Genomic DNA, 25,000 nt, shown 5'->3' with positions numbered 1-25,000 from the left:
TTTCTTCTGATTAGGCTTATCACCCCCTTTCTCAACATCCTTGCCACCAGAAGACTGGGTTGATTATGACTTTGACTTTCTTCTTATCACGGTTTTCACCCCCTTTCTTGACATCCTTGCCACCAGAAGACTGGGTTGATTTTGGTTTTAGCTTATAGCCAACCTAAGAAAAGACTTTGCCTTTATTTTTTTGACTGACAACGAATGTTTGATCTCCCACACGCATACTAATTCGATTTTGTCGAGATTGTTCTTCTTACATGAGCACTGCAACTAACTCATCAAATGTAAGGAGCATTGGGGTTACCCTTCATCATGACCCAAAGTATCGATACAAATCCTTGGTATAAATCTAGTAAAGCTTTAAGAATAATTGACACCAATGAACTGTTTTGAAAGACCTCATCAATGCATGCAAGCTGCTCTTTGAGATCTTTAATCTTTGTGAGGAACTCATGCAGATTGAATCTCCCTCATTCATATGCTCGAACTCTAAGTGCTTGTGCAAGTAGGCAACCCATGCCAGCCTCATTACGCACCTATTAAAGTGCAGCAAGCGTATCCCAAGCTTGCTTGGCAGTTTGACATTAGAGAATATGAGGAAAAATGCTAATTTTCACGAAAAGTGCTAGCAATACATGAGATAGTGAAACAGGGCATGCCTCAATCCCAATAACAACATTCAAAGACCTTTGGCGACCAATACATGATGTATCATGTATGACCACAATAGGTAGTTGATCTCGTTAAGCATATTCCCAACGGAAAGCATTCCAAATACATCATTGCCTACCATGTCAGCCTATCTTTGACACAAAATACAGGTATCCCAACGACCTGTAGGTACTCTCAATGCCCATTGAAGGAAATCGAGATGGCTGATGATGAAGAAGCAAACCTGCAGAGGGTATGGAAAAAGGCAGAGTGTAGAGTGTAATGGTACTAGTAAGAATGTAGAAATCTATGACAATGATGATGATAATGCCAATTTGATGAGCTCCAAGATGTGTTGTTAATGACGTTGATAACAATGATGATGATGATGTTGATGATCAGCTCGAAGATGTGATGTCGATGACAGTTATGGCTCTATTTACATACTAAATGCCATTGCAGTGCAGATAACCCAAAATCGAGCAAAGATAATTCAAACTAACACTCCCCTGAGATGTTTGTGAAAACCTTTCAGCATGTGAACAAGCCTCAAAACGCACCTAAAATGTCTCGAAACAAGTAAAAACTTGATTAATGTAGTGAATAGAACACTATATGGTTTACCTTCTCCACCCAAGACGATAGCTCAATCTAAGACAATGAGAAGAGCAGCTCGAGGAGAAGATAAAGAGGGGGGTGATAGCCAAGAGAACCTGCTCTGGTACCAATTATTGGAGTGGAGATCAAGACAGCAACACACGCAACAATAAAGGAAGCAAGTAGAGATGGACAGAAGCACAACAATCAAAGTAGATTGATGAGAATGAGTGAAGTACAAATGAAGTGATATGATAAGAGTGAGTGAAGTACAAGTCAAAGTAGATTGATGAGAATGAGTGAAGTACAAGTGAAGTGATATGATATGATAAAGATCACTCACACACAAGAGTGTGATACATGCTCAAGGGGGAAAAAGCTCCTAAGGAGGAAAAAGTTCCCTGGCCCATTATTATCCTACGTCCACACATTGGCTATAATGTCAAAGGGAAAAGATTTATTTAAAAGCCCTACTTAGTTGTTATCCATGTTAACATAACATTTGTTCAATTTTGGAACAACTTTGCTCATTTTCAATAGCTCCGCAATTGAGATTAAAGTATGGTAAGGCAATGATCCTTTGTTTCATTAAATCATGAGGCTAGGGTGGTTAAGAAAGGAATGGAATTGAATCACATAAAGCATGGACAATTAAACTATCCATATATAGCACACGCACTTGAGGTACTTTATGATACCCATCAATAATGTGAGACCAAAATCTCATTTGTTCAAGATATATTTACTTGAAACATCAAGTAGACTTAGATTACTTTCTATCTAGTTTAGAGATGGATAGAATATTAACACTAGTCTTGGAGAAATAAACCCACCATTGCGGGCTTTTAGAGAGTTTTGTTAAAAATCCTCATTTTTTTAAAAAAGTTAATTTTTACATGTTACCTTAAAAATACCTTAAATCATTTTTTCTAAGGGCACTACAAATGCAATACAAAAAATCTTATATATGTAATTAGACCATTGGCATTTACCATTACACACTTTATTAAATACCCCTCTCCTTGAAGGTAAGATAATACGGTTTTTTACAATATTTTAAAAAATTTAGAAATTATAAACTTACAAGGAACATGAATTTTATTCAAAAATTTTACCATAGGTAGGCAAACATATACATGCTTACCAATTTTCCGTATAGTTTCAAATTACATAAATCAACCTTGAGGCAAGCATATGCATGCTAACCAATTTTCAAGTAGTTTCAAAATACATAAATTAGCCTTGAGCCACTTGCCACCTTTGTGGATAGAGTTGTACATCATACTTTTCCTTTTCTTGTAGTTTGTGAAATATATAATTTTTATGAAGGTACATTAGCTGCTGTAAGAATCTAGTTAGTATATATATATCTTGTCCCAATCGCCACCACAATGTCCATTTCATTGGCCTTTCTCCACCCTTTTGTCAAATCCCCATAGGATCACCACGTAGAACGCTCCTGATACTAGCTAGCTCAGCTCGTGGCTCGATGGGGGCAGCCAAGACTTGTGGGCTTGCCCACGACTGTCAAGGTTGGGAGGTGAGTCGAGCCTGCACCCCCTTCACGTTGCTAGGTTTGTTTTGCAGGTTTCGAGTCTTGTATCAGGAACGGTCTACGAGGTGATCCTATGGGGATTTGACACCTTTGGAGCATCCCACCTCCACCACATCCACTTTGATCACAGCGTTCTACCATTGGGAGCATCCTATACCCACCTCCACAAGGAAGAACTAAGAAAACGAAGTTGCAAAAGGACGTTCGCATCAAGAGAGTCAACAACATTACAAATCCTTAAACTCATAAAAATGTATTGTTGGAGGAATCTCAACAATTGTGTGCATTTTCATGGTGTGGTGTGAAGTCACAATTTCTCAACCCTTGCATGCTCCTAAAACTCGTCTAGTTGTCATGAGTCACTTCGATTGCTTCTGCTCTTGGAAATTGTACTAATTATGGATTAGCCCAGTGCTAACTAGTTCTCATCAAGCTCTGCCACAATTTGGAATATATACAACCATGCCCTTCCATTTGAATGCATCTTTGAGACATGAATCAAAACATCAAAGTTTTTCATGTGACAATAGTTACAAATACGGCTCTAAATTCCAAGAGAATAGAATCACGTGTGCAATACAGGTGTACTGTAGCTGTCAGATTACACAGCTACCCAATTTGAGGGGCTAGTCCCTTTCTTGTGCAGGCCGCGCATGCTTGTTATTCATGTTGCTGAACGTGAATCCCTTCGCCTGATGTCAGGTGTATATACAAGATTTCAAAGCCTTGAACATACCATTCCATCTACGTGCAGTGGAATACATGTGTCCATGAAATCTACCTTTGCAATATGGGAGACTGTATTCTAGTTTGTCTTGTACCTGTCACTGCTTCTACCTCTTATTCACATCTAGCTTCCCGCTCTTGCTCCTTTTCATCACCTTAAATGAAGTCTCATCATCAGTGCTCACCCAGTTGAATCACAGCTCCAGCTTCTTGACCTGTACCTGACCCATCAGCAAAGAAACAAGAACTTCACACCATAAACAAGAGCTTAAATGTAATTTTTACCTTGGTTTGTATCTCTCGCTGCTGCTACATCTTATCTTCCTGTCGATTGCACATCGCTTACTCCTTTTTGTTACTTCATATGAAGTCCCTCCATCACTGCTTCCAATACTCGGACCACGGCCAGGGCTCCTCCGGCTGCAGCTGTCCCATTTTGTAGGTAAGAGAGAGAACTTCACATACCACAATAGTCATGTGTGGATGGCTTGACTATGTCTACTGGGTGATCATGTCTTAACTGCTCAAATGAAATTGCTACCTTCCATGGCTCTCATGCCGCCTTCTCTTTCTGGCCTTTCTTGGCACACTCCTTTCACCCGAACTTTCCTTACCATTGCTCTCATCAACAGGATCACCTTCACATCTTCTCCTATTACTGCTTCAGCCACAGAAAAGATAGAATATGTACCAATTATCAAAGAGAGATTGTGTGAAAAATATGCTGTAGTAGGTGAAAGAGAGACATTTGGGAAATTGCTGATGCCTCTTAAACGTACAAGATCTGATCATGCCTACTGTGCAAAATGTATTACGGCAGGCTGCCACTTCAGAAAGGTGTTGCAGCCATGGCCTTATCACCAGCATTTGCAATGAGCAAGGTGGCCCCTTCTTTAGTGTTTACCACTGTTTTGGAAAGTCGCCTGGATTCATGCCAGTTCCTAGGGCTGGCCAACCAATCTTTTTTAAGGCTGCCTCAGTCTCCTCACTATTATAGCAAGGTCTCGGACATCTAGTCTCAATCACTTAATCCACTTCACCCCAGCAAGCCGCTGTGGGGTAGCTATAAAGAAGGGCTCTAGAGGGCGCACCAGCATTCTGTATAAGGTAGGATATTCCCTTTTATCTTCTTTGACCTAGTAAAAGAATGTGATGAGCCTTTGTGATGTTTAGTAAATCCCCCCGCCAAACCCCCTTGGGTAAGACCGTGCTCTAGAGACCAAAATATGGTCTATAGGAGGAGGTAGCCAGTATTTTTGACGAGAAAGTGATCTCTTTTGGAGTCATCAATTTCTTCTCAGTCACATGTTGCCTGCATCCACTGCACTATGATGCCATATGCATCCACTACACCAGGATGCCACACATGTGCACACTATCCTTTTGGATTACTGAGCATTTTGTGATCCTAGTCACCAATCGATATCAGGTTTAGGTCTTAGGACAGAGACTGTGTTTTCCCACACACAGATGTAACCCACTTGGAATTGTAGTCTGCAGGCAACTTTTCAGGCTAGAGCTGGGTGTGCTGGACACGAGTGTGAACATGTTACAGGACCCACAAGACATCTTACAGCACACACAGTGTGGGCAGCCTTCTAGGCAAAGGTGGACAAATTTGGGAACTAGCACCGAGTTTCGAGGATCTTCCCCACTTCGGCAAGCAGCCATGATGAATAGAACCAGCCCAGGTGAGCAAGTCCCACCTTCTGTTCAGCCTGGAATTCAGCCCACGCTCAGTCCAGAGGTCAGTTCAAACTTTACAGGACCAAGCTTGTTCGAAGTCTTATACTCTTTACATATCCAGCAATACAAGAAAACACACTGCAAGGTAGGGGCCCTTAAGTGGGTTAGTTGGGACATTAGCACAATCAGACTTCTTCCCCAACACACGTAAGACTACACCACTGGCTCAAGGAGGCAAATGTCTATCCATCTTTGATAGGGATACAGAATAAACTTTGATGAAGGCCCAAAAATGTGAGATGACCCTCATCTAACTGATTGTAATTCTCATAGCAACGTAGCATGTGACATACTCCTCTGCATGAACCATGGCCTTTGTATGAAACTATCGATGGTAAGAAATAGACCTCCTAAACTTTGTTGGAAAATGAAATGGCTTGATCCATGTGATTAAAGGGTGAACAATAAATGTTAAATTCTGTTTGCTGATGTGGAGCTTGGCATCATCCAAGGCTGTACTAGAAAGATGGTAGTCTATGCATCCCAATGCCTTGTCCCTTTCTGCTATCATCTGGAAGAAAGAGGTGATCAGGATGAGAGGTCTCTCTATAAGTCATCAATTCATCTCGCAGCCAAATCACCTAGAAAGAGAAGAGTTATTTGAACGTCTATGGAAGACCCCTAGGGTCCATGAAACCATAAGTAATACAATGGTACCATGGATATACTGAGCCACGCAAGAACTGAAAAAAATGGAAAAAACACCTGTGTGTGTACATCCAGATAGCGGATGATTACCCTATGATCCCTCCTCAGTCAGTACCAATATCAGGGCAGAAATGTGCTTGGAAATGCTTGGGAGGGAGAGTGTTTGGAAATGTGCCCACAGTTGTCTTAAGTAGACCACTTGGCATTGTCATCGAGTTAACAGTACACAATTATGAGTCATGATGTCTCCTATGCATCCTAAACTGTACCTGTCATGGCTCTCATGTCTCGTCCTCCTGTAGACCTTTGAAGACTCTCTGATTTCCTCTGAGCTTTCCTCGCCAGCACTTACATCGATACAGCGACCTTCACGTCTTCGCCTTGTGCTCCTGTTTCAGCCACCAAAAAACAAAACATGTAGTGAAAAACACCTGAAGAGCCCATTACAACTATGGTCAAACACCACTGACCTGCCTTCCCCACTGGAAGCCAGTCCTTTCTGACATTTCTGTGCTAACCCCTGCTCCACCTCTTCCTTTTAGGTTGTTGCCCTGCCCTAAGCAGATTGCCTCTGCAGCCTGATTTACCACTTTCTACATTTTTTCTGTTTTATTTCTTCCTTTCCAGCATCTTGCCTCCCTCAGCTTTCAGCATGCGCATTCAGTTTCTTTGGTCCATTTGGACCGATAGGCAGACAAGCTCACTGAAAAACAAAATAGATGGCTAGGCCCTGTTGACATGGGTAGAAACCCTCAAAAAGTGCAAACGCGCCACATTTCCCTATCATGGCGACGTAATAGACAGCCAAGAAGCATGGAGACATCACACACGTTCAAACTGCCAGACCATGGTTACTTCCGAACAGGTTTAGCACATCAGACTAGTTAGGATTATTTGGTTCACCTCAAAGGCTCGCTATCATGGGTTTACCCCTGGGTGGCCCAAAGCCCCTTCCTGTGATCCTTGAGCAGGATCCTTGAGCAGACCAAGGTGTATACATCCCTCCACAAAGGGGCTCCCACAGCTAACAGCCATTAAGGTGACACCACCTAACAGATTTCCCACTAGAATAATGCTCCCGAAACAGAACCGCCTGGGCCCTTCCTGCAACAAATTGAGTGTTTCTGCTTCCCATGCCTTTGCTTTACATAGTTTGATCCATGACCCACACTCTTATACACCAGTTCTGCCTAATCTATCCAAGATGTGCAACCCACATATTCTCTCATAGCAAATGCTTGTCCTATCTCTCTGTAAACCCTAAGCCTAGCATGGCCTTCTTTGCAGCGCGTCTGTGGTGACGATAGGCAAATGTGTTACATTTCCTCCCACTATGACTGCAGTTGACCTCACATGCATAGCCTTATTCATCACGCAAGTGCGCACAGCAAGTGTGAACATAAGGGACAGATGAGAACATAGAGAGCAGCCATTTCTGGGAAAGAGCAACCAGCAGAAAAAACACCCAACAGGAAGATGTTTACAACAGATTTTGGGCAGACAATAGAAGAGGCAAGCACATAAATGACAGCCTGAAGAAAATCAGCAGAGAGGGCGTCAAATCAGACCAGCTGACCACAGACAATTCCTCAATAATACCTGTCTTGACTCCTGTGTCTTCGTTTCCTGTCACCCTTGCAAGGTTCAATTCTTTCCACTGAGCTCTCCTCCTTGATATCATGTTTTTTTTCCCTGATTTTGTTCAAGTCATGGGCAAAAGATAAGGTTAGCCATAGACTCTGGATTTACCAACTTGGGCATAAGCAATCACAAATCCATACCTTCTGTCATGGCTCATGTGTCGTCTCTCTTTTCTAGTGCCCTTCCTTCCTTCTTCCAACAAGTTATCCTCACAGGAATTGCCATCACTATGACCACCTTCATATCTCCTTTCCCTGCAAACCAGATTTTATCATGTATAAAATTAGAGAACTCGGCAGCCTTTGAAAGCAAGATTCAGATGCCAACATAAGAATATTAGTGCCTGAAAAATGAGATGTTGGCAGTAAAATTGTTCTCTAAAACTCTAGTTCCTGTAAAAAAAGCCCACTGCAGCCCATCACAAAGCCTGGATCTTAACAAAATCATACTCACTTTTCTACATGCACATTACTAGAGTTGTGAGGCCATGAAGATAAGGCTCTTGATTGTGTAGCTCCAGGCTGAACGTTTTGTAGAAAGACATAGCAGCACTACATAGAGTATACAGATAGGTGGCACTCGGCATATCAAGCACACTAAGTTATTTTCTAGGGCTCTGATGAACCATAGACAAACACTCAATTTAGATTGGATGTGATTTACCCTGATTAGCTGACAAGCCATAACAGGCAACCAATAACATTCCACAGCATCTTTCCCCCAGCTTTTTCCCCAGCCTTCTAGCCAACCACATCCAGCACAAGATGCAGCACAATGCAGATCTCAGCCTGCATGTCCGTTTCTTGCTCCGCTCCCATCCCCTTTTTTCTCAGTGCACCCTGAAGTTTTAGACATAGAAAGCCCCAAAACACTTGCCTTGAGAGATGAATTCCATTGCGCCGATGTGATCTCCATGTTTCGCTACTTTTTGAACTAAATTCATCTCTGTAGCGCCTATGTGAGTAAGCACGGTGTCTGCAGTCATCTTGGTCTAGATGAATTGTCTCCTCTTTCCAGTCACGACTGCTTCTACGGCCAGTGTGCAACGACCTTGGAGGGGGATTATCCCAATCTGCCCAGTCGTATTCACCGCGAGGGTTCTTAAAGCAATGGAGAAAGTTGCAAGCAGTGCCATGTGAACAGGCCTGTCAGCATATCCCACGTCACCAAAGAAGGTATATATAAATATATATATATTGTCAAGAAAATAAAATTGAGTGGTTTACAAAAACAAATTAGTGATGAAAGCAAGGTATTGTAAGTACCCTATGATGGGATCTCATGTACTCCCCACACAGTGCTACTCTCCACCTTGTCACCACGACAAACTCACAAGTAATCTGAAATCACGTAAGGGTTAACATAGTTGTTCTAAAAAGTATCAATAGCACAAAAAACAAGGCAAGAAAAAGCCATGCAAACCTGTTTTCCAGCATAAAAGCGCCCATTGAGTACATTATAAGCTGCTATTGCGGAATTGACAGACCGAAATTGTACATAAACATTCCCTCGAAGATGAGAAGATTCATTTCTGCACACCTGAGAGACAAACATATCAACATGGCAAGCAGAGACTATAGCCATGCATACATACAAAACAGCATGGTCTCTCATTGCCTTTATGCATACATGCATATTATGTTAAGCCGAGTCAATGCAAGTATGATGTTCACTTCCCCAGGCAAATATTTGGTGCTCAGGTGGAGCACTTTAACATGCTGGAGGACCCAGAGGACAGGATGGGAGGAGGCTTGAATACTATCGCAGGGAGAGAGTACACAGCCTGGGAGGAGCTGGTCCTCTCCCCGAGGGGCCAGGATCCATGGCACCTACCAGAGTTCGGCCATACGCTGGGGAGCCTTCATTTCTCCAAATCAGAGGACTGAACCTCTTGCACATTGACAGATTTTATGTGGATGAGTGGGCGTGCAGCAGAGGCGATTTGACTGGTTTGGCAACATACGCGGGAGGTGGTGCCCCCTGCCCTCCAGGCCCTCTAGCACTTCCCCTTCTCTCTCATCGAACTGCAAGATTCACTTCCTGCCCTTCCGCAGGGCAGGTGTCCAGGCGAGGATGGGTTACCAGTCTCTCTTTTCTATGTCACTGGGATATCATGAAAGGCGGTTTCATGGCTGCCTACAATGAGATCATGGCCTCGGGACACATGCCGGAGAGACTCTCTAAGGGGCTGATTCACTTCATTCGGAGGGAGGTGGTGACCGTTTGGAGATTCGTCAGTGGCGCCCCATCACTCTCTTAGGAATGCTTACAAAATCCTCGCCAAAGCCATCAGCCGATGCCTGCAACCTCATCTCCCCGACCTAATTCATGGGACCCAAACTGGCTTCATCCAGGATAAGAGCATCTTGGATAATATCTTCACCTTTTGGGAAACGACAGCTTCAGCCAGGTTTCGTAGGGAGGACATAGCAGTTCTACTTTGAGAAGGCATATGACAGAGTCGATTGGGCTTTCTTGGAGGGAACCATGCTTAGGATAAGCTCTCCGGCCGAATAGATCAGAGGTGGGGCGGAAGAGGGACAGGTTTCTGATTTCCAGGTCAGTCAAACAGGGAAGCCCCCTCGCCCCTTTCCTCTTCCTCTTTGTAGCTGAGGCGATGAGCAGTTTTCTCTCCGCAAAAGAGACAACTCCAGGGGCTCCATCTCCCCATCAAATCCCAGGAGGAGCTTCTCGACTCAGACTTCGCAGATGACACAGCCGTCTTCCTCTCAGGAGAGAAGGGGAACCTTCAGAGATTTGCCCTCGCCATTGAGACTTTCTGCTTAGCCTCCAAAGCTCAAATCAACTGGCACAAGTCGTGTGATTTATGGGTGGGATCTTCACCCACCCCGGATTGGCACCCAATTGAGTCATTCCAGCAGATCCCAAGGGGCACCCCAATCAAATACCTCGGGTGCCACGTTGGGATTCACATTTCAGCCGAGCAGCAGCTAGCCCACCTTCTTCTGAGCATTTAGAAGAAGCTTTTGTATTGGAGCACTGCCCGCCTCTCCCTTGCTAGCCACGTGATCATGGCCAACCATGGCGGCCCATCGACTCCCAGCGTACGATGGGTTTTCACGGAGGCCCGATCTCGAGGCCTGAGCACTACTTTTGAGGACAGATTTACAGCCAGTTTGATGAGATCTTGGGGTCATCTCAAGCCAGCCCTTCAGCAGCTCCCCCCCGGCCTCAGACGAGGAGAGACTGCATCAATCATTGATCTGGAACCGGCTCTTCAGGATGCCCAGTGGACACCCCTTGGGCACACGTTCTCACATAGCCTGGGACCCCTCAGCTCGAGCCCTGCCTAGTCTCTAGGCTTGTGGATCAGCTTCAGATGGGCTTCCCCGAGACACTCAGGATAGGACGCTCAGGATAGGCATCTCGCTGTGATCCGAGGCAGAGAGCAGGTAGTCCTCAACCCGCCCCACCCCCCACCCCCCAACTGACTCACCACCTCACAAGATCCCTCCCCTCCCTAGTGGATGGGAGCTTTCATGCACCCTGGCGGTTTTAACATCAAACGGAGGTCGAGCTCTCATTTTCTCAGTCAGATGCCATGGGTGTCCGACCCTCTCCCCAACACAGGACTTCAGTGGTGGCTCACTCCAGAGGCTTCAGGTTATCAGCTTCCATGAGCACCATTGGCACATTGACCTCCCCCACCATTGCATAGCTTAATGAATCATTTTGTTGTTGACTGTTACAAACTTGATGTAAATTGTTTTGATTTTGTCAAGATCAGCAAGATTAGTCACTTTTTTTATGAAAAATGTACCACCATAGTGTTGTCCATTGTCCAACTGTTTGCCTTCTTTCATTAAGAGCGTAACCAAAGCTCAATGATGAAAGAGTTCCTGTATTATGCTGTTGTAGAGCTCAATCTTAATACACAGAAATTTGCACATTCTTTTGCGTCAATCTGCACTGAATCTTTTCTAAAACTACACTTGCTTTATCAAGACCACTTCTGTGAACTTGTTTGCTTAAACTTTCACAAGATTGACACTATCTTTGAAGATAAGCACTAGTTCACTTAATTAAGTTGTAAACAACCTAATCTAAGGATAATCTTTACAAACCATGGATGTTTAATCTTTATTTACAAACATTTCTTGGCATTTCAATTGTTTTATTGCAAGAAATCAACAAGAACTGCAACAAATAACAAAGAGATGGAAAGAATGTGTAGGATTTTGACAATATCACTCACAATTGTGAATCCGAGACAGGTCTTGGAGACTCACGCTATGGGAGAGCCAACCCTTGACGCGGATTCAATGGAATCCTAGTGAGTGGGAGTGGACAGACCCTTTAAACCCCGAGAGCCCCACCACCCTCTTTTTTCACTTCTCGGCCAGGCTAGGCCGTCGGATACAGATGCATGAGATCGATGGTACACCTGTTTCAGTAGACCACTAGTCCTCCCAGGACATCTCGCCTAGCTTCCTCAACGACTATTGGAAGCGACTGCGGGATAGCTTCTAGCCTCGAAAGGCCCACCCTCAACTATGAGGAGACAGCTAATGGGCAGGACCTTAGGCTCACACACAGCACGATAGAGTCTATCCCCACCCCCGGCTCTCCAGTAGAGCATGGTCCCCTGGCACGTGTCAGAGATGGGATATTATCAGCAGCATAGCAGCATGGCACATTTGGCAGCTATGATGCAGCGAGACCATTGAGGGCACCCTCACACCCCCAGCGGAGTCTATCCGTGCCATATGGACGGATAGCATTCATACCCTCCGCAGCCAATGAGGGAAGCTTCAAAGCTACAGGGAAGTTCAGACCGCATGCGGAAACGTCAAGAGGCCTTCCTATGCGTTTGACAGCAACGTCCCTTCCTCTCAAACAGTCCCAAGCCCCCCGCCCCTCCCCCCCTCCTTGTATGAGGTAGTTTCCCTCCGAGAGCAGCCAGCCATGGAGGGGACTATCCTCCCTTGGGTTTTGTCCTCTTTTAGAGATTCTGTGTTTGTATTTCAGCCTACTGGCTGGTTTTTCATATAGCTAACAGAAGGATCTTTTTTTCCCGGAAAAAGAAAACTATGATGTAGAGACATGTTTGAAGTTTCCATCCTGTTTAGCTGTATAACTATGTTGATGTAGCTATGAATGTACACATATGTTAGGTAGGTTGTACTTATGCATGCTCTGCATGTGGAGCCGCAGAGAAAGCACACCCATAGTTGTGACACTGTTTTTGCAAAAACACAAAGGTAACAGCGTAATTGCTTGCATGTCAAAATGGCAAGTACCTTGAAATTCACCACCTCTCCATACTTAAGGAACTCTCCATGAACATCCTCATAAAAATCTTCATAATTTTGTTCAACCTCTTCATCTGTATACTGCAAATCATTTACAGCAGCCAAAAGTGTTTGTTACCATGTACATAACCTACAAGCCTAAAACCTTATTACCTGTCAACAAACGAACAAATAAGCTGCAGCCACAAATTTACATTCTAAGATTAACACAGGCATACTAAGCCTTCCAGACATTTCCAGGCTTTATTGCAAATTCTGAAACTTCTTTACAAAGCCTCAATTGATGATCTTCATCACCAACAGTAATATTTGTCAAAGTCCTAACTTTGAACTTAGAGGTCTTACAGAAGTTTCATGGAAGAGCAAATGCTCAGCTTCTCCCATAAACCAGAGCCAACATGAATCTCAATCAGACCCCATATATAGTTTATTCATGGTAGCATTAAATCCCCAGCTTTAGATAGCAAAACCTCATAGGGTTTGAAACTCTGCATAACCTGTTTCAACCCATGCAACCTCTCACTTCAATTTATTGTTTTGTCATCCGCCCCCCAAAAAATAATAATAATAATATCCTTTCGAGAAAAGAACTACACATCTGAGAAAACATCTGATCACAAAGTCTAGAAGAAAGAAATAAAGAAAGAAAGTTATATTATCGTCTTCAAAAGACCAGTACAAGGGTTCCATGTGATCCTAAGCCATGTAGGGGAGTCTACGATTGTCGCACGACACACGAGAGAAAGAAAGAAAGAAAGATATATTAAGCGTCTACTAAAGACCCAATGGACCTATGAGACCAAAGTGATACAATAATGTCCATGGCATATCTCATCATGGAATGGAAAATGCATATCTCATCATGGAATGGAAAATAAAACAGAAAGAAAACATAAACATAGCTATCTCACTGGGGTGATACGAAACTGTCCATGGAAACTCATCATGGAATACTAAAAACATAAAAACATGGGAGCAACATCAGCTCCGCATGGGGGCCCAAGTAATTGTCGCCACGTGCCTTTGTCTTGCGTCAAGCGGAAGGAGTTGGTGATGCTGGAGCATTAGTACGGCATAGGTCGTCTCTCTGCTCGCACAACTCCACCAGGTAAATTCCTAAGCAGTCCCGGTCTGAAGTCAATGACCCAAGAAAATGGAGTGTGCTTCAGCTGCTGGGCTCTGTCCAGAGTGACTCCAGGGCATGGTCACCGTGAAACGCGTTTCAAGCAGCTTGAAACGTGAAAACTCGGAAACGCGTGAAATGTTTCAACGTTTCACTGAAACACCCACTGAAACCTTCAAAGTGAAATGTCTAAATTTTTGAAACTTTGAGATTTGAAGTTTAAATATTAATGGTAGAGATGTCTTTTATACTTGTGTTATCACTCATGGTGTGAGTAATTTTGAGATTTTTATCCTAACAAATAGTAGACCTAGCATCTCTCTCTTGACTTTATATATATATATATATATATATATATATATATATATATATATATATATATATATATATATATAGGCATTTCGGTCCAGCGTTTCAGTTGGTGCCTGTCCACAGAGTGAAACGTTTCAGGTTGAAACTCCACATTTCAAGGTGATACATTTCGGACTTGAAACGTTTCGTGGTGACGCTGCTCCAGGGAGTGGTGATGGCTAGTGTATCGGCTCCAAGTAGTGATATGTAGTGACATACAATCTTGGTAGTGATATGTCTTGCTAGACGAGTTCACATATCACTACCAAGACATACAGTCTACAAATCCCCCATCGAGTGATGACGTGAACATGTACATAAATATGGTTGATCAATCCCCACAAAAGGCAATAAGCCAAAGCTTTGCAGAAAGCTTCAAACTTTTCACGAGAAAGAGCCTTCTTGAACAAATTTGTCATGTTGTCATATGTAGACACATAAACCAAGCTGATCTATCCTGTAGGGAATCTCTCCCTGACATAGTGATAATGCACCTCAATGTGCTTAGTGCGAGCATGGAACAAAGGGTTTCTCGCAACTTCCAATGCCCTCTAATTGTTAGCGAATATGGTAATGGAGGACGACTGTCCAACACCCAAATCAGCCATAAGGCGTCTAAACCAAACACACTCATCTGTAGATGTAGAAACTCACTTGTGCTCAGCTTCAGAGCTCAAAGTGCCCCCCCCCCCTCCCCTCCCCTCGCGCGGCCTCGCCGCACGGGGCGGGATAGAACAATCCAAGATACTGGGTGCCCTGCAAGTAGCGGAAAACCCGCTTGACAGCCTGCCAATGCCTGGTACCTAGGTTGTGGATAAATCTGCTCAATTGGGAGACAACAAAATAAATGTCTAGCCTCGTATTGCATAAGTAAATCAGACATCCAACAGCCTGCTAGCTATAGCATGTCATCCAAAGGGCCATCTCAATCCTGGAGACTAAGCGTGGCACCTGTCTCTATTGGTGTAGCAACAGGCTTCCAGTCTTCAAAATTAAACCTCTTTAGCACCTTATATATATATATATATATATATACTTCGACAGCAACATGACAAATACCATCATCATGCTGAAGAAACTAAATGCCCAAATAGTAATGCGACGGGCCCAAGCTTGTCATCATCAGGGCCTGTGAGCAGCATGTCATCAAGGTATAGAACGATGACCAAAAATTCCTCTCGAGTCTTCTTGCATAGAAGGTACTTTCAATTGGACTATTGCAAAAACCATGTGGAACCAAGTATGCATTAATCTTCTCATACCATGCTCTAGGAGCCTGCTTGAATCCATACAAAGCATTCTGTAGCCTGCATACTTTCTTCAGTCTTGATATCCAACTAATGTACATGCCAACCATGGTATGCTGCCAGTGCAATGATACACCTAATGGTAGTCTTACGTGCCATAGGAGCAAAGGTTTCGTCATAGTCAATGCCCTTCTGATGAGCATAACCCTTTGCAACAAGCCTAGCCTTGCACCGGTAATACTACCATCTATCTTTCTCTTCAGCTTGTAAACCCACTTTGTACCAATGGCTTTCTTGCCATGAGCATAACCCTTTGCAACAAGCCTAGCCTTGCAGCGGTAACACTACCATCTACCTTTCTCTTTAGTTTGTAAACCCACTTTGTACCAACGCCATTGTTAAGAATTTAGTCATACTCATCCTGCATGCCACGTATCCAATGATCATATCTTCCTATGCTTCCTCAAAGGAAACAAGTTTCTCTTCATTGCATGAACTCGCAATGAGAGCATGATCCACAACATAAGTAGATGCATAATGAGAACTTGCACATGTGCTCCTAGGCAAAGGAGCTGCCATTCTGCTATCACGTAATGTATCGAACAACCATCTCAGCACCCATTTGGACTCCTAAATGGCTGTCCGATCCTCATCCGCTACATCCTCTAGATAAGCTTCATTTGTGGGCTGTAAAACAGACTGAATCTCAGCCAATGGGGGCTGATTGGCAGCTATTAGGAGCTGAATTATAGCACCCTTGTTCTACATATGGCTCACACAAATTGTACAAAGGTAGGAGTGTGTCCAACAAATCATGTGGGCATACCCCTTGATATTTTTTGCACATAAGCATGGACTGAATTGAGTTTTCCACACAACATAATCTCTGCTCACCAAAATCCTCTTTGTGGCCATATGATAGAGCCTATACTCCCTTGATTTCCGGGCTATATCCCATAAAAATACATTTGACCGCCTTGTCATCAAGCTTATTGAGGTGTTGCTCACGCACAAGAGAATAAGCAAGACATCCCAACACACGCATGTGAGCCATAGAGGGCTTCCTTCTATTTCAATCTTCATAACGCGTCACTATCTGCAAGGCTTTGGTGAGGCATGTATTCAGCACATAAGTGGCCCACATAACAACCTCCAACCAAAGACCGTGAGGCAAATCTTGCCCCTTGCAACATGCCATCTCCATAAGAGACATGTTCTTCCTCTCTACCACACCACTTTGATGAGGTATGTAGGGCATAGGGCATCATACATTGATGCTTTATATCTCGTTCAAACATGTATGTAGCAAATTCTCCCCCCTCCTCCCCCTTGATCTGGATGAAGAATACCAACTTTCAATGCACACATTTTGAACGATGGAAAGAAAATGTCTAGAGCACATAAAAACCTCTAACTTCTACTTCAACGCATAAACCATAGTTGATGGAAACGGCCAAACCTCTGGAGGCCCTCAACTATGAAACGGAAACAGTCAAAAAACGGGAAACCTTATATAGTTCCACATTATTAAAAAAATGGGCAAGAAACGGAAAACTTTAAAGTTTGGATATTTTTAACTTGAAACCAAGCAATGAGTTCAAATTTCAAACTTCAAATGAAGATTCAAATTTCAGTAAAACGAATTGTGGTCATGGTAAAAGATCTGTGCCATAGCTGAATGAACTGCTTCTTTCCTCCTAGGATCCTATGTGGCATGCAAAGTCCTCTCAGAGGAGCCAAGAGCTAATGATGGAGAAGCAAAAGAAGCTCCAACCGAATTCACACTTGCTGCAAAAGAAGTAAACCAAGAGGTAGGTTGTCCACTTGGCTGAAATGCCATCGATTGAGAGCCACCACCTGGAGGGATCAACTGTCACATTTCTTCTTCCACAACTTACAAGGTTGGGGCTAATGCTCCTTAGTTGTTGCTCCAAGCTCGTCTTGTCTTGTTTTCTGAATGACATTGTAAAATCGTGTCTCGTGTCCTAGTTCATGAAGAAAACGAGCTTGCACATGATTAGAAGTTCCTGCCTTTTCGTAGCCACAGCTTGCACTTCCATCTCTTTGACCATCCACTAGCATATCGTGACACAATCTCATCCCACCTTTTCTCAGAGGAGGGCCTTCTTTCTCTCTTGGTACTAGTGACAGTGGGCCTTGGTGCCATCAAGAAAGTTGAAATTAAGCACAAAATAATTTAATGCTTGAATTGAGTGATACTCACCAAGTACAAAGCTTTTGTACGCTTGGAGCCTTATCTTTTGACCCATACAAATATCACACTCTAATAAGTGGACGCCACATCGCACACTTATCCACTTATAAGAGTGTGTTCACACACTACTAGAACAATAACCCTTTTAGGGTTTGTTCACACACACATAATCAGAGGTTCACACACAAGACTTTGAAACCCAACAAACCCCCCTTCAGAACGAAGGTGGAGATGCTTGAGAAGAGCTTCAATAGCCATGGTGATTTTGGCTCTAAACTAAAACGCGTGATACAAAAGAACAAAGTGTGCCAACTGGCAACACCTGAAACTCTCCTGTCAGGAATGATATAAGAGCTTGAACACACGACTGTGCCTACAACAGTCTACCAAGACAGCCCCCTTACTCTAAGCAAGGTATGACATGAAATGACAAAGCCAAGGCATTACAAAATGAAAAACACACTTAGATATTATTTAATTGAGTTTTTGGGAGATTTTTCGAGCAGAGAACCCTCGACACAAAACAGAAAGAGGATTCCATTTAGGAGTTAACCCCCCCTATACTCAGATGCCAATAAGATGTCGAGACTCCTGAATCCCAACAATGGCCAAGACTGACAGAGCAAGTTCTTATGTATCCCTGGTAAATACAATTTACCAAACATCTGACAAAGTAATTATCCCACCCTTTGCAACAATGAGTACACCTTTGCCAACTCCTTTCACAGGATAAGAGTCATTTCCACATGTGATTGTATCTCCTTGGGGAACATACCCAAGAAATGAAAACAGATCTTGCTGAGAAGTAATGTGCATGCTAGCACCACTATTAAAATACCAGACTTGTGAATTTGTCACTAACATGCATACATCATATAGAGAAGGATCATTAACTACATTGCACATGAAATGCCCAAACATCATGTGCATAGTTCGTGGATTTCTTCTTCTTAGCACCAGGTGCTAATGCATAAGCCACAGCCATGCCTGAATATTTCTTCTCTTTCTCCTTTGTCAAGCTTTTCTTGCACTCATAATGAGCAAGTTTCTTGCAATAGTTGTGCTTGCCCTTCTTCTTCGGCTTGTTGCCCTCTTTCTCTGCGTCCTTGCCAAAGGATTGGGCTGAATCCGTCTTAGACTTATAAAGTCCCCTTGTGAGAATGCTTTGCCTTTACCACGCTGATTTGCTACAAAGGCATGATCCCAATACACATTACATACATGTTTTGCCTTGATTGCTCTTCTTACTATTAGGGCATTTGGATTACCCTTCATCATGAGTCTAATGGTAGAAGCAAAACTCTAGTACGGGTCCGGCAATGCATTGAGAACGATGGCCACCAATGGATAAACCTCATCACACTTGCAAGCTACTCCTTCAAATCTTTGATTTTTGCGAGAAAACGATCCATCAAATCTCCCTCATTTATATGCTCTGTCTCAAGCTGCTAACGCAAGAAGACAATACGTGCCTCATTGCGTACCTGATAAAGCGCTAGAAGCGCATCCCAAGCCTCCTTGGCAAGCCTAGAAGCTTGGAAGTTGGAAGACTCAAGAGGCTCGAGGGAGAGGTGAGAGAGAGATAAAGAGAGTCTAGATAGTAGAGAGTAGGGCCTTGTGTGAGAGGCTTGGAAGTTGGAAGTTACTAAGTTAGAAGAAGCTTGAGGGAGAGAGACTAGAAATGAAATGTTATATTAACATCTTCAAAAGGCCAAAGTGACCTATGAGACCAAAGTTACAACCATGTGACATCTGATACACTGTCTGGAAAAGAAAAGAGATAGCCCCACAATACATCAGTAGGGGGGAAGCTAATGCTACTAGTCAAAATGGGGTACATGAGTACATGGATACCTGAATACATGAATATGGGGGAGTACAAAAGTGACAATGAGTACAACAGTATATGGCTGGAGTCGTAATCATCCTAGGAGCTCTAGCATGGGTCTCTGCCGGATGGCCTGGATATCTGCCATAGTGAGATGCCTGGTCGGACGAGCCCGATGCCTCGCAATGATGCTCCTCCGGTGTAGGCACCGTCTCCGATGTGAGGATCTGCGAACCCTCAGGCGTCTAGATCTGCCCAACTGGATAGCTCTCTCAACTAGAGTCCCACGGGGTGCCCACTGCGGGGCTGTCGGCTGTGTGTCCTCTCGGGTAGAGAGAAATGAAATGTTATATTAACGTCTTCAAAAGGCCAAAGTGACCTATGAGACCAAAGTTACAACCATGTGACATCTGATACACTGTCTGGAAAAGAAAAGAAAGAACTAAGTATCTAGCCCCACAATACATCAGTAGGGGGGGGCATCCGGAAGCAGCAACTAGGGAGAGTGGGAAGCTAATGCTACTGGTCAAAATGGGGTGTGTGTGTGCTTGTAGCCTTGTAGCCTTGTTCTTATATAGATATTAGATAGGCAAGAGAGAGGCAAGGGCAAGTGAGAGAGAGAGAGAGGCAAGGGCCAAGGCCCAAGGCCCCAAGGCTCAAGCCTAAAGGCCAAACCTCAAGGCAAGAGAGAGGCAAGGCCCAAGGCCCAAGGCCCAAGCCTCAAGGCCCAAGCCTCAAAGGCTCAAGGCCTCCCCAAACGGCCAAGCCAAACGGCTAGAAACAGCCAAGGCAAACGGCTAGAAACGGCCCCACAAACGGCTAGAAACGGGCAAAAGAAACCAGTCTGACTGCACAGAATGGCTCCCTACCGTCCCCCCACAGTGCCGTCCCCCACAGCCGTCCCCGTTCCTACTGCCATCCCCTTCACCGTCCCTTGTGAGGGACACCTCCAGGGGGACATCCGACCGTCCCCTGCCGTCCCCGTTCCTGAACCGTCCCGACTCGGCGTCCCTCCATTCCAGCAGTCCATCCCTTCCGTCCCCTGTGACTATGCTTTAACAAGCCGACAAGCAAAGTCGGACAACGCAAGTGACATGTGGCAGTGATGACATGGAAAACAAAGACTAGAGCTATGAGCTTGGAATGTCAAATCCGAGCCATATGATACAAAGTGGGACCATCATATGGTACAAAAAGGTGACTGTATATCAGTACCTGACTTAGGCCCTTGGTCCACCCCCAAAGGGATGACCTCTGGCCCCTTCTACATGATTAATGCTGATTGCTACTTCTTCTACTCATGGATGTGCTTAATGAATGATGAACGATAACTTCTTGCTAATATATATGTATATATATATATGTGTATATATATATATATATGCTTAGAGGATTGGTCGGCTTGTATGACCGCTATCGGCCTGCTACCTGGACAAATAATCATCAAATATTCTGATAAAATGCTGCACTTTCCTTTACTGCTGCCCCTTGTGCTGGCCTTCACGTTGACACTAGCCGACTAGCTGCTTGAGTCCCCTATGGGCTGCCAACAGCTGCCTGAATGCCCCTGATGACTGCGTTCCCATGCCCTCTTATGCTGATGATGATGATGCTCTAAATGCTGTCCTAATCAAGGATTATGCTATTCATGCTGGAGATTAGCCATGGCACGGGCATGCACGTGACATAGTATTGGGTCCCAAATACCCACTAGAGCGCACCCCCCCTGCGCCCCCTCCCTCTCCCTCTCCCCGCCCCCACACCCACCCCCTGCAAGCATAAGTATTTGCTTCTATCACTTCTTTCGAGAACTGTTGAACAATGCTTTAGAATAAGATCTATGACTGCCCAACGCAAGGACAAGGAAGACCATACGTTGGCTGAGAATCCACCAATCCAAAGGCACTATAGAAGACTCTTCTCGGCCACGTATGCAAGTCCAAGATAGCTGCAGGACTGCACATATGCTGGCCGAATGCTGAAGAGGACTTCAATGTTTGCTTGGATTGGATGAGGACTGATCTCTGCTGAATTATGATTGATGACTTACGTTGAGAACTCGGCACATGCTTTTATAGGCACTGGGCTGCTGGTCGGCCAGATCAGTTGTTGGCGGCCGGATTAATATCGACAAAAAATGCTGAAATAAGCATCAAATGCTAGCACAACTTAATACTGCTGCCCAATCTGTTCGCCGACTGCCATCTGTCCACGACTTGCTGCTCTATGCTATCTTTTGTAGGCCGACTCCAGCATGAATGCTCCCTCATGCTGTCGGCTGGCTCTATTTGTGGTTAACGGCTGTAAACAGCCCCAACCAGGCTGCTGGACTGAGGCCTATAGCCATGGGCTGGCCTTTGGCTGGCCCAAAGGCATGCCTTACTAGCCTCTACATATGCTAATGCTTATGATGCAAAACCTAAGCTACGGTTGACTGCTACATGCACTTATCTGATGGGTTTCTCCAAGTCGGTTAAGAGGACTGACTCTAGACTGACCTCTATAGCTCGGAGACTGACCTACGTAGCTAGTGCTTGACTATAGTTGGACTGAGGGCTCACAACAGAGTCACACCGTACCACAAATGTTCCTAAAAATGTACTATTTATGTACAAATGTTGCAATGATGATGCCAGTGTGTCACTATGTACCCCAGTGCAAAGTGCACGTGACATTCCCTCCTGCTTAGCATGGGGGCAAGTTCACGGTTTCCAAGTAGTCCGCCAATACCTAGGGGTACTCCTAAAAGAACTCTTCATCTAGCCATACTGCTTCATGGGTTCCTCGGTCCTTGAACTTCATATAGAATTCAACTGGAACCATGCTTCCTTCTATGGAGGAGAAGTTGTTATGCCTCTATGACTTCTACTTCGTCGATCATATCTAGTTACTGCTCTTTTGACACATCTTGCAATGATGGACCTACATACGGCTTCAACCAAGAAACATGAAAGACATTGTGCATAGTCCAAATTTCTAGCAGCTTCAACTTCAAAGAGACATCACTTAACTTCTGAATGACTGGAAAAGGACCGAAACTACGGAATGAAAGCTTGGGACAACGCTTGCTCACTTGCTTCAACAGTTGCTTCATGATCCGGAGATATATCCAATCCCCTTCCTTAAATTGACATCTCTCCTGAATTTGTTGGCTTGCCGGGTATAAGCTTCCTAAGCTTTGGTAAGGCGCTCCATAATTGACTCGATGATTTTTGAAAATATTTTGGTAGTCTTGTTGGCCTCTAGGGATGGTGATACCCTTCTCGTCAAAAGAGATGAGAATGGCAACCAAATGCTACCTCATACGACGTCCGGCCAATGCTAGATGAGTGAGTATAATTCAGGATTGCCCCTGCCAACGCAAGATATTATATATCTAGATGAATCCAAAAACATGCCCAAATTCACCTTATAAGAAAGTGCAATTTATAACCTCATGGTAGTCATCCAAGAGACAATAAACAATCAACTCCATCATGCATAGTATAGACTAGATACTATGACATTCCCACTAACGTCATCAATGCCCAATAGTGAGTGCAGAACTTTGTATCAATACATGCTCCCACACACAACCCCCCACGCACCCACACACACACATAAGAGCATACGTTCATACAAAGGTCTGTGTACTCAGTTTCTGTCAGAGCTCCGCAAATGCAGGGCAAACTCAGCCATAATGAAGCCTAGCACTAAGGATCATAACAAATAGAAAGAATTATTACGACAAAAAGGTAGTCGAGAGGACATATTAACCACTAAAAAGAATTAACACAATATGAACTGGCTGCAACTTGGACGAAAACCTCACCATGTGAAATCTGCATGTCCGCTAATACATTATAAAGATATACCTCGATGAATCCAAGAACATGCCCAAATTCACCTTATAAGAAAGTGCAATTTATAACCTCGTGGACAAGACAATAAGCCATCAACTCCATCATGCATAGTATGGACTAGATACTACAACATCCCTACTAACGCCATCAGTGCCCAATAGTGGGTGTAGAACTTGGTATCAATATATGCTCACACACACACACACACACCCCATGCACCCACACACACACACAAGAGCATACATTCATACAAAGGTCTATGTACTAAGTTTCTGTTAGAGCTCCGAAGATGTAGGGCAGACTTGGCCATAATGAAGCCTAGCACTAAGGACCATAACAAATAGAAAGAATTATTACAACAAAAAGGTAGTTGATAGGACATATGCACCACTAAAGATAGAAAGAATTAACACAATATCAACTGGCTGCAACTTGGACGAAAACTTCACAATGTGAAATCTGCATGGTAGTACGCTTTGAGAACATCAAAGGTCAATTGATTATATATCTATGTTTGGCCATTTGTCTGTGGATGGAATGCATAACTTAGTCCCAAGGTTGTCAAACAACGCTCGCCAAAAATGGGCATGAACTTTAGATGTCTGTCTGATGTGATTGTCCTTGGCAGACCACCAATGGGGTACCAAAACAGAATGAACAAGCAAGCTATATCCTCAGTTGTGGCTAGCTGCTTGCATGGAATGAGCATATAGAACTTACTAAATCTATCCACAATAGTCATCATAGTTGTCACGATACGAAAATACGATACCATATGGGAATTTTTGGTACGATATGAAATTTCGAGACACCATACGATAAAATACGGGTTTTTTTTTAACACTTACAAACTATGGAGCTTCAAGCTTGAATGTGAGAGAAGGTTGGTGAGGGGAGGAGTCCACATTGCTTGAGGAACCAGAACATGGAGATGTGTCTCTCCCAATTGGATCTCCCAATTGTCTCCAAAAAAGAGCCTGAATGGGTAATGCGATACCAAAGGTCTCCCAGTGTAGTGTTTATGACTAAGCGACTGTCCTTGCACATATACGGGCAGTGCATCTAGGGTGATAGGTTTAGGGACTCCTCTATAGATCAAAATGGCCCTGTCCAAATCTTCTCTCTCATACATGACTTCAGGATCTGACTATCCAACCCACCTATATCAGGTATCTCCAAGTGATGTAGCAAGATTCTCTCCTCATCCTACCAAACAAGTGTACACTACCAATCTACCTTGCCAGATTTTTTGGGTCTCTCAGCAACCCCATATGGAATGCTAAGTGGACACAAAAGTTGCGAAGTATTGCGAGCATTTGGGATCTTCGTTGAGCAGGATTTCTATTTTTGTGGAGCATTTGGGATTTTTTTTTCTCAAGGTGGGGGGGGGGGGGGGGGAAACCGTATAATATCGTACGAAACCGTACGGTACGAATAGGTTCGTACCAGTACGAGAAACAACCTAGTCATGCATTGTGTGTTTCTAGATCCAGATGATGCGAAAAGAGGGCCTACGAAGTCTATACTAATGTCATGAAAAGGTCCCTCTAGAAT

At 43.9% G+C, this 25,000-nt stretch overlaps 1 protein-coding gene across 1 annotated transcript in view; it reads right to left on the bottom strand.

Annotated features, from left to right (window-relative positions):
* Window positions 1-3,033: 3,033 nt before the first annotated feature.
* LOC147615579 (Zinc finger C-x8-C-x5-C-x3-H type family protein) overlaps window positions 3,034-25,000 on the bottom strand; it is a 63,226-nt gene continuing 41,259 nt past the window's right edge. Inside the window, exons 4-13 of the mRNA XM_086779017.1 lie at window positions 12,829-12,921; window positions 8,990-9,106; window positions 8,833-8,907; window positions 8,317-8,712; window positions 7,708-7,835; window positions 7,526-7,618; window positions 6,196-6,315; window positions 4,074-4,190; window positions 3,818-3,958; window positions 3,034-3,747 (exon numbers count right to left, since the gene is read on the bottom strand). Of these exons, the coding sequence (XP_086635143.1) occupies window positions 3,714-3,747; window positions 3,818-3,958; window positions 4,074-4,190; window positions 6,196-6,315; window positions 7,526-7,618; window positions 7,708-7,835; window positions 8,317-8,712; window positions 8,833-8,907; window positions 8,990-9,106; window positions 12,829-12,921 (1,314 nt within the window). The 3' untranslated portion in view covers window positions 3,034-3,713. The remainder of the gene's footprint in view (window positions 3,748-3,817; window positions 3,959-4,073; window positions 4,191-6,195; window positions 6,316-7,525; window positions 7,619-7,707; window positions 7,836-8,316; window positions 8,713-8,832; window positions 8,908-8,989; window positions 9,107-12,828; window positions 12,922-25,000) is intronic.

Source organism: Cibotium barometz, chromosome 40, assembly GCF_041138505.1.
Source record: "Cibotium barometz isolate CiBa-2024 chromosome 40, ASM4113850v1, whole genome shotgun sequence".
Classification (NCBI taxonomy): Eukaryota; Viridiplantae; Streptophyta; class Polypodiopsida; order Cyatheales; family Cibotiaceae; genus Cibotium; species Cibotium barometz.
Note: the sequence above shows the minus strand (reverse complement) of the source record. Positions and strands in the feature narration are given on the sequence as shown.